The sequence below is a fragment of the Entelurus aequoreus genome, linkage group LG12 (genome assembly GCF_033978785.1).
Source record: "Entelurus aequoreus isolate RoL-2023_Sb linkage group LG12, RoL_Eaeq_v1.1, whole genome shotgun sequence".
In the NCBI taxonomy this organism is placed as follows: domain Eukaryota; kingdom Metazoa; phylum Chordata; class Actinopteri; order Syngnathiformes; family Syngnathidae; genus Entelurus; species Entelurus aequoreus.
The window spans coordinates 18,325,686-18,339,502 of record NC_084742.1 but is presented as its reverse complement, the minus strand read 5'-3'; the positions used below and the strand labels follow the sequence as shown (position 1 = coordinate 18,339,502).

At 46.0% G+C, this 13,817-nt stretch overlaps 1 protein-coding gene across 19 annotated transcripts in view; it reads right to left on the bottom strand.

The window, feature by feature from the left end:
* Nucleotides 1-13,817, bottom strand: part of LOC133661622 (ELKS/Rab6-interacting/CAST family member 1-like) — a 144,035-nt gene that overhangs the window by 15,918 nt on the left and 114,300 nt on the right. For all 19 annotated transcript variants that reach the window (XR_009827969.1, XR_009827970.1, XR_009827971.1 and 16 more), the window contains one exon: nt 13,273-13,420. Coding sequence is in view for 15 of the 19 variants with exons in the window: in XM_062064962.1 (XP_061920946.1) it covers nt 13,273-13,420 (148 nt within the window). In the remaining 4 variants the exon portion in view is untranslated. The remainder of the gene's footprint in view (nt 1-13,272; nt 13,421-13,817) is intronic.

Genomic DNA, 13,817 nt, shown 5'->3' with positions numbered 1-13,817 from the left:
CTCCACTGTCTTGTATCCTCTTTCATCTGTTTTCTAAATTGATTTTGCTGCACCGTCCACACAAGAGAAAGACATATTGTCTCACAGCGGATGAGAAAGAAGACAAAAAGGCGTGAATACAAACATTGATAAAACAGACACGCCCAACGTGGGGCTAGAACCCACGACCTTGTAGAGTCTCATGCTCTACCGACTCAGCAAGCGAGGCTCTAACATATTTAACATATCATGTAACATAAGTGTTTTTTGATTGATTGAGACTTTTGTTAGTAGGTTGCACAGTGAAGTACATATTCCGTACAATTGACCACTAAATGGTAACACCCGAATAAGTTTTTCAACTTGTTTAAGTCGGGGTCCACTTAAATTAATTCATGATACAGATATATACTATCATATATACTATCATCATAATACAGTCATCACACAAGATAATCACATTGAATTATTTACATTATTTACAATCAGGGGTGTGGAGGGGGGGGGGGGGGGGGGACGATATGGACAGCAAGTAGTGGACATAGAGAGAGAGAGAGAGGGAGAGAGAGAGAGAGAGAGAGAGAGAGATCGGAAGGCATAAGAAAAAGTATCTGCATTTGATTGTTTACATTTGATTATTAGCAATCCGGGGAGGGTGTTAGTTTAGGGTTGTAGCTGCCTGGAGGTGAACTTTTATTGCGGTTTTGAAGGAGGATAGAGATGCCCTTTCTTTTATACCTGTTGGGAGCGCATTCCACATTGATGTGGCATAGAAAGAGAATGAGTTAAGACCTTTGTTAGTTCGGAATCTGGGTTTAACGTGGTTAGTGGAGCTCCCCCTGGTGTTGTGGTTATGGCGGTCATTTACGTTAAGGAAGTAGTTTGACATGTACTTCGGTATCAGGGAGGCGTAGTGGATTTTATAGACTAGGCTCAGTGCAAGTTATTTAACTCTGTCCTCCACCTTGAGCCAGCCCACTTTACATGTCACATGATCAGAACTAGTTTGTCATTCTAGGTAGTATGGGACAGCTCCAGGTAATATGGAATATCATCATTTGTTCTGATTAGTTCCTCTTGGTTTTCATCTGATTGTGCTATCACTGACATCATCACTGGAATGTATTCTTTTTAGCTTTCTTTAAATCTGCTCTTTTCCTCCTTACTCAATCTGCTCATTTCCTCCTTCCTCAATTTGCTCTCCTCCTTCCTCAATCTGCTCCTTTCCTCCTTCCTCAATCTGCTCTTTACCTCCTTTCTCAATTTGCTCATTACCTCCTTCCTCCATCTGCTCTTTTCCTCCTTCCTCAATCTGCTCATTTCCTCCTTCCTCGATCTGCTCTTTTCCTCCTTCCTCAATTTGCTCTTTTTCTCCTTCCTCAATTTGCTCTTTTCCTCCTTCCTCAATCTGCTCTTTTCCTCCTTTCTCAATCTGCTCTTTTCCTCCTTCCTCAACCTGCTCGTATCCACCTTCTTCGATATGCTCGTTTACCCTTCCCCTGCTGCACAACTCCATCTTCTGCTCACACACTTTCCTTAATACTCTCTTGTCCTCCTTCCTTTGATGTGCTTTTTTCTTCATTCTTCAATCTGCTCTTTTCCTCTTTCCTCAATGTGCTGTTTACCACTTTCCTCGATCTGCTCTTTTCCTCCTTCCTCAATCTGGTCTTTTCCACCTTCAATCTGCTCATTTCCTCTTTTGTCAATATTCTTATTTCCTCTCGATCTGCTCTTTTCTTCCCTCCTTGATCTTCTTTTTTCCTCCTTCCTCAATCTGCTATTTTCCTCCTTCCTCAATCTGCTCTATTCCACCTTCCTCAATCTGCTGTTTTCCACCTTCCTAAATCTGCTCTTTTCCACCTTCCTTAAAGGCCTACTGAAACCAACTACTACCGACCACGCAGTCTGATAGTTTATATATCAATGATGAAATCTTAACATTGCAACACATGCCAATATGGCTAGGTTAACTTATAAAGTGCAATTTTAAATTTCCCGGGAAATATCCGGTTGAAAACGTCTCGGTATGATGACGTTTGCACGTGACGTCACAAAGTGAACGGAAGTATTGGCACACCATTGTGTCCCAATACAAACAGCTCTGTTTTCATCGAAAAATTCCACAGTATTCTGGACATCTGTGTTGGTGAATCTTTTGCAATTTGTTTAATGAACAATGAAGACTGCAAAGAAGAAAGCTGTAGGTGGGATCGGTGTATTAGCGGCGGACTACAGCAACACAACCAGGAGGACTTTGAGATGGATAGCAGACGCGCTACCGTGAGTACAGCTTTGGCTTCCAAACATTTGATCGCTTGCCCGTACGTGCGTGGCGCTATGTGCATGTCACGTACGTAACTTTGGGGAAATATATGTTTCTTGCCGACTCTGATGGCGGCCGGGGTGTCGTCGAAAGCTACAACGCCCGCCGCCGCACCGCTGTCCTCACCTTGACTTCCTCCGTCTCCGGGCCGCCGACCGCATCGGTGATCGGGTGAAGTCCTTCGTCGCGCCGTCGATCGCTGGAACGCAGGTGAGCACGGGTCGTGATGAGCAGATGAGAGCTGGCGTAGGTGCAGAGCTAATGTTTTTAGCATAGCTCTGTCGAGGTCCCGTAGCTAAGTTAGCTCCAATGGCGTCGTTAGCAACAGCATTGTTAAGCTTCGCCAGGCTGGAAAGCATTAACCGTGTATTTACAGGTCCATGGTTTAATAGTATTGTTGATTTTCTGTCTATCCTTCCAGTCAGGGGTTTATTTCTTTTGTTTCTATCTGCATTTAAGCCCGATGCTATCACGTTAGCTCCGTAGCTAAAGTGTTTCGCCGATGTATTGTCGTGGAGATAAAAGTCACTGTGAATGTCCATTTCGCGTTCTCGACTCTCATTTTCAAGAGGATATAGTATCCGAGGTGGTTTAAAATACAAATCCGTGATCCACAATAGAAAAAGGAGAAAATGTGGAATCCAATGAGCCCTTGTACCTAAGTGACGGTCAGAGCGAAAAAAGATACGTCCTGCACTGCACTATAGTCCTTCACTCTCACGTTCCTCATCCACAAATCTTTCATCCTCGCTCAAATTAATGGGGTAATCGTCGCTTTCTCGGTCCGAATCGCTCTCGCTGCATTGTAAACAATGGGGAAATGTGAGGAGCCCTTCAACCTGTGACGTCACGCTACTTCCGGTACAGGCAAGGGTTTTTTTTAATCAGCGACCAAAAGTTGCGAACTTTATCGTCGATGTTCTCTACTAAATCCTTTCAGCAAAAATATGGCAATATCGCGAAATGATCAAGTATGACACATACAATGGATCTGCTATCCCCGTTTAAATAAAACAATTTCATTTCAGTAGGCCTTTAATCTTAATTATATCCTCTTTGCCTGCTTTTCCTAATCCCCTAATCTGCCTTTTTGCTAATATTCGAAACACTCTAATGTACAACTCCATCTTCTTACACATTTTATTTAATACTCTCTTTTTCTCCTTCTCTGATCTTCTCTTTTCCTCTTTCCTCAATTTGCTGTTTTCTATCTTCCTCAAGATGCTGTTTTCCTCCTTACTTGATCTGCTCTTTTCCTCCTTCCTCGATCTGCTCTTTTCCTCCTTCCTTGATCTGCTCTTTTCCTCCTTTCTCAATCTGCTCTGTTCCTCCTTCCTCAATCTGCTCTTTTCCAGTTTCCTCAATCTGCTCTTTTCCTTCTTCCTCCATTTTCTCTTTTCCTTCTTCCTCCATTTGCTCTTTTCCACCTTCCTTACTCTTAATTGTATCATCTTTGCCTGCTTTTCCTAAACCCCTAATCTGCCTTTTTGCTAATATTTGAAACATTCTCATGTACAACTCCATCTTCTTCTTACACACTTTAATTAATACTCTTTTTCTCCTTCTTTGATCTTCTCTTTTCCTCTTTCCTCAATCTGCTGTTTTCTATCTTCCTCAAGCTGCTGTTTTCCTCCTTCATTGATCTGCTCTTTTCCTCCTTCCTTGATCTGCTCTTTTCCTCCCTCCTTAATTTGTTCTTCCCTCTTTCCCTGCTTTTCCTCATCTCCTACTATGCCCTTTTACTAATATTTGAAATATCCAAATGTACAACTCCACCTATCCTCACACACTTTCCTTAATCTTCTATTTTCTCCTTCCTTTGATCTGCTCTTTTTCTTGTTCCCTTGATCTGCTCTTTTCCTTCTTTCTCAATCTGCTTTTCCCCCTTCCTTAATCTGCTCTTTTTCTCTTTCCTTGCTTTTCCTCCTCTCATAATTTGCCCTTTTGCTAATCGTTGAGACATGCTCATGTACAATTCCATCTTCTCCTCTCACACTTCTTTATAGTCGTCACACAATATGAAAGATAAAAAGCAAACACAAATAAATTCCAGCCGTTTGAGGTCTACTTCCTAATCATCAAAAATGCTGACCGGGTCTCTCTCCTTCCAGCTAAATCTAATCACATATTTCATTTCAACCGTTGCAAAGAGTGAGAAACAAATGAAGCGAGGCGAGGTGGGAGGGAAAAAAACGCTGAGTTGTAGAAGAAAAATATGTATTCCACTGTGATAAGGCTCAGGGGGATTGTTGATTAGATTATTGTGTCATCGTTGGAACCCTTATCAGTGTGTAATGTTGCTGAGTCATGCTTGGATGTAAATGTTTGATTAGCCTTCACGTTAGACACTGCTGAATTGTGTCATGTGTATAGTAATAATGAAATAATTCAAATAACATTTTCTGTTTTAAAAGAGAATAAATGACAACTAAGTCTTCTAAAAACTCCCGAAGGTAAGATGAGCTCTTACGATGACCTTGGAAAACACAAAATAATCATCTTATTGACACTTACAATAATGTGGAGAACACAAAAGGTGGTCCACACAGTGGTCAAGGTCACACACAACCTGCAAATCTCATCTATGTCCTCTTGTGCACAAATGTGGCTTAGTTAAGCGCTAATATCACCACTTCTAACTCATTTTCCTTATATCATATTTACAGCAATTATATGACCTATTTGCATGAAAACTAGTCTGATATCAACAACCCGTAATTAATAGCTTTCTTTGTGAAATGATCCATGCAGACTTTCACGATGGCATAACAACATCAATATTCTCATTTTACTTACTCTGGTTAGCCAATTGCTTGCATCTAACGGTATCCTGATCTGATATCGGCTTTTGGTCCGATATCATGAAAAAAACAAGTATTCCATGATATGTGCTTGCATGTAATATGTGTGTTATAATGTCTGATACAAACAGTACTGCAGTGTGTTTACTTGTGCAAAGCTGGACAGCCAGTTAACATCTAAATGTCCTCCAAAAAGCACACTAGGTTGGGGTTTTCTTCTATTTTAGTCAATTAATTTACAAAACATAAACATGGTAGGCTATAGGCTACTAGGAGCTAGGTGCTACACAACAGCTAAGCACAAAATAGCACAGAAGGTAGACATACGTAATAAGTATCCTTCATTTAACAATATTGCGGTCTAAAACAGAACATTTGTCAATATAAACATCCATCCATCTTCTTCCGCAGTTTTGAAGTCAGGTCGCGGGGGCAGCAGCCTAATCAATCAATCTTCTTTCTACCCGGCTACTTTGTCCAGCTCCTCCCGGGGGATCCTGAGGCGTTCCCAGGCCAGCTGGGAGAAAGTCTCTCCACCGTGTCCTGGGTCTTCCCCATGGTCTCCAACTGGTTGGGCGCGCCCTAAACATCTCCCCAGGGAGGCGTTCGGGGGGGATTCTGACCAGATGCCCGAACCACCTCATCTGACTGTTCTCAATGTGGAGGAGCAGCGGCTTTACTCTGAGCTCCTCCCACATGACAGAGCTTCTCACTCTATCTCTAAGAGAGAGCCCCACCACCCAACGGAGGAAACTCATTTCCGCCGTTTGTACCCGTGATTTTGTCCTTTCGGTCATAACTCAAATCTCATGACCATAGGTGAGGATAGGGACGTAGATCGACCGGTAAATTGAGAGCTTTGCCTTTTGGCTTGGCTCCTTCTTCACCACGACAGACAATAGATGGTCCGCATCACTGCAGATGCTGCACCTATCCGCCTGTCGATCTCACGATCCACTCTTCCCTCACTCGTGAACTAGACCCTGAGATACTTGAACTCTTCCACTTGGGGCAAGATCTCCACCCTTTTCCGGGTGAGAACCATTGACTCGGTCTTGGAAGTGCAGATTTGAATCCCAGACGCTTCACTCTCAGCTGTGAACTGATCCAGTGAGAGCTGTAGAGCCTGGTCAGATGAAACCAGCAGGACCACATCATCCACAAAAAGCAGAGACTTAATACTGCAGCCAACAAACCGGATCCCCTCAAAGCCCTGACTGCACCTAGAAATTCTGTGCATTAAAAGTTGTAAACAGAATCGGTGACAAAGAGCAGCCCTGGCGGAGTCCAACCCTCACTGGAAACTGGTCCGACTCACTGCCGGCAATGCGGACCAAGCTTTGACACTGATCATACAGGGAGCGGACCACCACAATCAGGCGGTCCGATACCCGATAGTCTCTGAACACTCTCCACAGGACTTCCCGTGGGACACGGTGGAATGCCTTCTCCAAGACCACAAAACATATGTGGACTGGTTGGGCAAACTCCAATGCATCCTCAAGGGTCCGAGAGTATAGAGTTGGTCCACAGTTCCACGACTAGGACGAAAACCACACTGCTGCTCCTGAATTCGAGGTTCGACTGTCCAACGTAGCCTCCTCTCCATTAGCCCTGAATAGGCTTTACCGGGAAGGCTGAGAAGTGTGATCCCACGAAAATAGGAACACACCCTCCGTCCAAAGGCACTGCTCCCACTGTCCTGTCAACCACGACAGCCCCACAGCATCCAGAGCCTTAAGGAACTCCGGGCAGATCTCATTCACCCGGGGCCCTTTCATCGAAGAGCTTCTTAACTACCTCAGCAACCTCAAAATAGGAGAGCCCACCACGGAGTCCGCAGGCACTGCTTCCCCATTGGAAGACGTGTAGGTGGGATTGAAGAGGTCTACAAAGTATTCCTTCCACCAATCCAGAACACCCCCAGTCGACGTCAGTAGCACACTCTGTCCACTATACACGGTGTTGAAGGTGCACTGCTTTCCCCTGCTGAGGCGATGGATAGTGGTCCAGAATCGCTTCGAAGACGTCCAGAAGTCGTTCTCCATGGCTTCTCCGAACTCCTACCATGTCCAGGTTTTTGCCTTCGCAACCGCCAAAGCCGCATACTGCTTGGCCTGTCCGTACCTGTCCGCTGCCTCTGGAGTCCCATGAGCCAAAAGGGCCTGATAGGACTCCTTCTTCAGCTTGATGGCATCCCTCACCGTTGGTGTCCACCAGCGGGTTCTGGGATTACCACCACGGCACGCATTGACCACCTTGCGGCCACAGCTCTGATCAGCTGCATCGACAATAGAGGCATGGAACATGGTCCACTCAGAATCAATAGCCAGCGCCTCCCTCATAAAGTATTCGAAATTTTGCCGGGGGTGGGAATTTAAACTCTCTCTTACAGGAGACTCTGCTGAGACGTTCCCAGCAGTCCCTTACTATACGTCTGGGCCTGCCAGGTCTGTCCTGCATCCTCCCCCACCATTGGAGCCGACTCACCGCCCGGTGGTGATTGGTTGAAAGCTCTGCCCCTCTCTTCACCCGAGTGTCCAAAACATGAGACTGCAAATCCGATGATATAACCACAAAGTCGATCATCAATATAAACAAATATCAAATAATTATAGTTGCATATTACTTACGGTTACTGACCTAGGAACGGAAATCACTACGAACAAGGAGAGCACAACACACGAGACAGCAACAACAGCAGTGGGACACAAGCTTCAGGTGTGCATCTGTGGTTGGAACAAAGTAACATCAACAATGGGCTTAAAGATCCATCAAGGGAGGAAAAGGTGCCTGAGAGAGCAGAGACAAGGGCCTCGCATTGATCAATACTTGTTACGAAGTAATCAGTCAAGTCAGTCGAGTGAAGCACAGCGACGGGACACAAACCAAAGTTCGCAGAGCATCAGCACCCCTGTATCTGAAGAAGGTAATACAAGCACAGACATGCTGGTGGAGGAGCCCACACAACCACAAAGACCTCCAATGGAGAGAAAGATCAAAGGGCACAAACCTGCCATAAAGTGGCCCAAATCTGTTGACAAGAAAGAATGGGAGACAATCAACAGGGACCTAACAGAAATCTTGAAGCAAGAAACAGGCACAGCAGAGGGAAAGATCAAAAGGATGGGCGACATAATTTACAACTACGGAGAAGAACGTTTTGGAGTGAGCAAAGGGAGAAGTGGAAAAAATCTACCACCGCCAGCTAAATCCAGGAGGCAGCAGGAGATCGACAGGCTTATCAGAGAGAGGAGGCAGATAAGAAAGCTATGGAAAAAAGCAGACGACGCTGAGAGGGAAGGTCTCATGCTACTCCAAGCAGACATCAAGAGCGGGCTAGCAACCTTGCGAAGAGCGGAAAACTTGAGGAAGCTTCGCAAGAAGAAAGAACACACAAGAACTCGTTTCTATAAAGACCCCTTCAAGTTTGTCAAAGACCTCTTCACAAAGGAAAAAAGCGGAACTTTGAAAACATCAAAGCAGGAACTGGAGCAACACCTGGAAAAGATTCACCACGACTCAAAAAGGCAGGAGCATATAGTCATCCCACCTGACATCCCGCCAATTCAACCACCTGTATTCAACCTGGACACTAGCCCTCCGAAATGGAAAGAAGTAGAGAACACAGTCCGACGAGCAAGAGCAGCATCGGCTCCGGGACCTAACGGAGTACCATATAAGCTCTACAAGAACGCACCGGATGTACTACGCTTTCTGTGGAAACTCACGAGGGTAGTGTGGCAGAAGCAAGGAATACCCAAGGCTTGGCGAAGGGCTGGTGGTGTGCTAATACCTAAAGAAAAGGATGCCTCGGAAATCAGCCAGTTCAGACCAATCTGTCTTCTCAATGTTGAGGGGAACATCTTTTTCAGCGTGGTGTCTCAGAGGCTGTCCACATACCTGGTAAAGAACAAATACATTGATACATCTGTACAGAAAGCTGAAATTCCAGGATTCTCTGGCTGCCTAGAACATACAAGCATGATCTGGCATCAGATCCAAGCAGCCAAGAAGGATAAGAGAGATGTAACCTTCCTCGACCTGGCCAATGCATTTGGCTCAGTTCCCCATGAACTTCTCTGGGAATCTTTTAGCTTCTTCCTTGTACCAGAGCCCATCACCACACTGGTCAAGAACTACTTCCAAGACCTGCAGCTGTGCTTCACAACAGCCAACTTTACTACAACATGGCAGCGCTTGGAAGTAGGCATCATGGCAGGCTGCACAGTTTCACCCCTGATTTTCACAATGGCCATGGAAGTCATCATGAGGGCCTCAAGGTGGGTGGTGGGTGGTGGGTGGTGGGTGGTGAACGAACCAGGGCTGGGCTCCGTCTTCCACCTATCAGGGCTTACATGGACGACATGACAACACTAACCACTACTGCAGCATGTACTAAGCGTCTACTTGGAAAGCTGCAGGAGAACATCGAGTGGGCCCGAATGAAATTCAAGCCTAGTAAATCTCGAAGCATCTCCATAATAAAGGGGGTGCTGAGAGATACAAGGTTCTACATCGGCGAAGACCCAATTCCAACGGTGTCTGAGCAGCCTGTCAAAAGCCTGGGCAGATGGTACAATGCAAGCCTCAAGGACAAACAACAAATAGAACAACTAAGGCAAGAGATCGCGAAGAGCCTGGATAACATAGACAAGACTCTATTGCCAGGGAAACTGAAGCTTTGGTGCCTACAATTTGGACTCCTCCCCCGGACAATGTGGCCACTCACTGTGTATGAAGTTCCAGTAACCACTGTGGAGAAGATGGAGCGAACCATCACGTCATATGCAAAAAAGTGGCTTGGCATTCCACAATGTCTAAGTAACATCGGCCTCTACGGCAAAGGGATCCTGGAGCTACCTCTCACTAGTCTAACTGAGGAATACAAGTGTTCTAAAGTTAGACTCCAGATGACACTGAAGGACTCCAGAGACAAGACCATTAGCACTGTTGCATCGCCCCTAGTAACTGGGCGGAAGTGGACACCATCCGATGCGGTGCAGCAAGCTACAGCAGCCCTGAGGCACAGAGACATCGTGGGAAAGGTCCAACAGGGAAGAGGAGGCTTTGGCCTGACTTCAAGAGAACCATCCTGGAAAAATGCGACAACATCAGAGCGGAGGACGCTGGTGGTGGAGGAGATGCGTCGCCAGGAGGAGGTCTTAAGGAGTGCGAAGGCTGTCTTTCTCGCCAAACAGGGGCAATGGATGCAGTGGGAAGGAGTGGAGAGAAGAAAAATAAGCTGGAAGGAGCTATGGCAGATGGAAGCAAGTAAAATCAGCTTTATCATCAGAGCAACGTATGATGTGCTCCCATCACCAAAGAATCTCCATCAGTGGTATGGCGAGGATCCAGTCTGTGCCCTCTGCCCAACTCCAGCAACACTCAGACACATCATGACAGGATGTAAGACGAGCCTCACGCAGGGGAGATACACCTGGCGACACAACCAGGTCCTCAAGAGCTTGGCATCAGCCCTGGAGAGCATGCGTGGTGCCGTCAACTCCTTGCCACCAAGAATATCCAATCCCATGAAGACAACAATGTTTGTCCGAGAGGGCGGGAAATCACCCAAACAGCTTTCCACCAAACCAGAAGCTGGACACCTATACAGGGCCCGCGACTGGAAGATGCTGGCAGACATCGGCAAACAGCTGGTTTTCCCACCTGAGATTGCTTCTACCAACCTCAGGCCAGACTTGGTGCTCTGGTCCCCTTCGGTGAAGACTGCTTACGTCATAGAGCTCACAGTCCCATGGGAGAACTCTGTGGAGGAGGCCTATGAACGTAAGAAGCTGCGCTACTCAGAGCTAGCAGAAGAAGCAAGGCAGCGTGGCTGGAACACCAAAGTCTGTCCAGTTGAAGTGGGATGCAGAGGATTTGTGGCGTCGTCTACCATCAGACTACTGAGGGAACTCGGCAGCCACGGTCAGGCTCTGCGGAGGACCATCAGAGCAGTCTCAGAGGCAGCCGAAAGAAGCAGCCAGTGGATTTGGTTGGGCCCCAAAAACAGCAGTATAACAGGGTGAATTTCAGGAACAGTTGAGCACGGGACACAAGCTGAGGACTGATCATCCTTCGGCGGGCCACCTTTGTGGAGGGTGTATAGTGTTTGAAGGCCGAAACACCCAATGATGCAAGGGCACACTACTGAAGATGTGTCGCTTGTCCAATTGTCCTGGAATTTAACCCTGACCAAGTCTCATATCCCATACAACTCACAAGAACACCCCACCCCCCACACCCCCACGTTGTCTGTCTACCACTCTCAACAACAAGGACATCTCGAGTGAGTACTCCACATTTGGCACAAGGGACTGTTCAACATCTCGTCCTGTGTTTTTTTATTCTGACACATACAAAGTCGTGTCCTGGGTATGACGTTAAACTACATCCAGGCATGAGATGGGAGGTTGTGTGTGGGGTTAGTGAGTCCCAACTAACGTCTATAAAATGCACACAAAGAACCGTTTGCACCTTCTCTTGTGACTGGCGGGCGGTCAGCGCCATAAAGCTGAGCGGGTCCCTGGGTAATTGGGGCGCGGACAACCAACAGGACAGACTAAGTTCAACAGCCCAGTAAGGCAATTAGTCTAGGAGAAGGATCTCTGATATAAAATACCCCTTCCAACCCGCACCAAGCCAGCGTGGAAGGTGTAGGCTAATAACCAGCATGAAGAGTACGCCAAGAGATCGTTCACTATGGCAGAAACATGCTGAGGCTTTCGTCCAGCAGTGGACTGACAACAGCTGATGATGATGATGATGATGACATACAAAGTCTCCAAGGAAGAAGCGTATTAGAAAGTATCCAGTAACAAACGTGTCCGCATCATTCAATTTACTGCATCATGACATGAATTATTGTTGCCAAAAAAAAACAATTATCACTCCTCTTCAACTTAAAGACAGCACAATTCCATTCCAAGCAGTGAATAATAAATGGTTTAGTGTGTTTAACGAATTTCAATAATTTCATTTTCACCATCGGGACACACCTACATGCACCCATACACGTTTAAATGCAACTCTTTTAGATTTCACCCACTTGTCGTCTCATTTTACAGCTGCCCGCAAGCTTTATTCTCGTGTGACACTTGCTGAAGAAGGCGAGGGGAGGCGGGGAGCTAAAAATACGCCGCCGGCCTCGGCTCGCCCGGCGCTCGCTCAAACATACACAGACGGGAATACTGAGGAAGTCTCAGCTGTGATCCATCATGGAGGGACTGAAAATTATGATACCGCTGAGGGAGAGAGGCAGTGAAAGGGGGTGGGAAGGGAGACAGGGCGAACGCACGCACACACAAATATAGAGACAGTTGACAGTGACCACCTTTGAGACCCTGACGTGTCATAAACGAGCATTGGAGGGACAGAGGAGAGTGATACATGCTGTCATAATGGCATCACTTTCCATAACAACACAGATGGAACATTTTGGTGTGGAAGAACTTCACTGATTGTCTGGATTCTGGATGAATGAGCAAACAATTTCCTATTGAAAACAGCTGAAGCTTGTAGTTTTAATGGTGTACTTTTGTCCACATCCTCCTGAGAACCTAGAGTGGATTTTTTTTTATAGCGCTACAATGTCTGGAAAAAAAAAAGCAAAAAAAAAAAGCCTGTTTTTAATGTCCACTGCAGAGGACATTTACTCTCAGGAGGATGTGAATATTGACTGATGGAGAAACATTAATTAGTAAGACAGCCAAGGACTCATTTACTCAGGGGACTGCTTCATTAAGTAGACCCCCGGGAAGGCTCATTCAATGTGTGTGTCTGTGTGTGTGTACATGTGTGTGTGAGAGAGAAACCACAGAGGCATTTTGTCATGTTTATATCCTTGTTTTTGGCCAGTATGTGTTTAGCTTTGTAAACATGCATGGTAGTGACGGGTGGCCTGCTTGTGTGTGTATTCTGGTGGCGATAAATCAACACACATTGGTATGAAAGTGTTGTCACCCTGAAATTTGTTAGTGCGGCGAGGAGAAGAAGGGGTAAATTCTAAATTTACTGTGGGCGGTGGGAAGGCTGCGGACACATCTGGAGGAGGTTCTTCTTTGCCTGCCTTGTTTTCTTTCGCTACTCGTGTCACTGCTCCCAGTTTTGAATTTTTAGTGTGCAATGTGTCACACCTGTATATCCTCATGCCGTTCTATTTCCTACCTGCTGTTTGAGCTCCTGCACAAGGCCGTCCTTCTCCCTCTTCAGTGCTGACACTTCTTCCTGGGTTTTCTTCTTCTTGGATGAGGAGAGCTCCAGCAGGGCAATGTTGGCGTCCTTCTCGCTGATGGCCGCCAGCAGTGCCTCTTGTCTGCAAATATCATTGATAATAATGCATCATTTTGGGCCTATGACAAAAGCAGCAGGTTTAATTGGGTACAGCAATCAGTCCCTCCTGGAATTTGCGGTGTTGTGATCATGCCAATTCACACAATCTCAATTACTGCTCGCAACTTCCCCCAACATTTTGGCCAGTCAGCGTCCTTTTTACCAATCTAATTTGTCTCAAATGCGCACGACAACTGTTTAATCCCAATTTAAGTTTTTTCCACTGAGGGCCGCACACGGAAAAATTAAAGCATGTGGGGGCCATTTTGATATTTTTCATTTTCAAACCATAACAAAATATATGCATTTTTTATTTATTTTACCTTTAGGGGTCCCGGGGACCATAAAGGGTCTCAGTCATTAAAATGTTAAAAATAAGT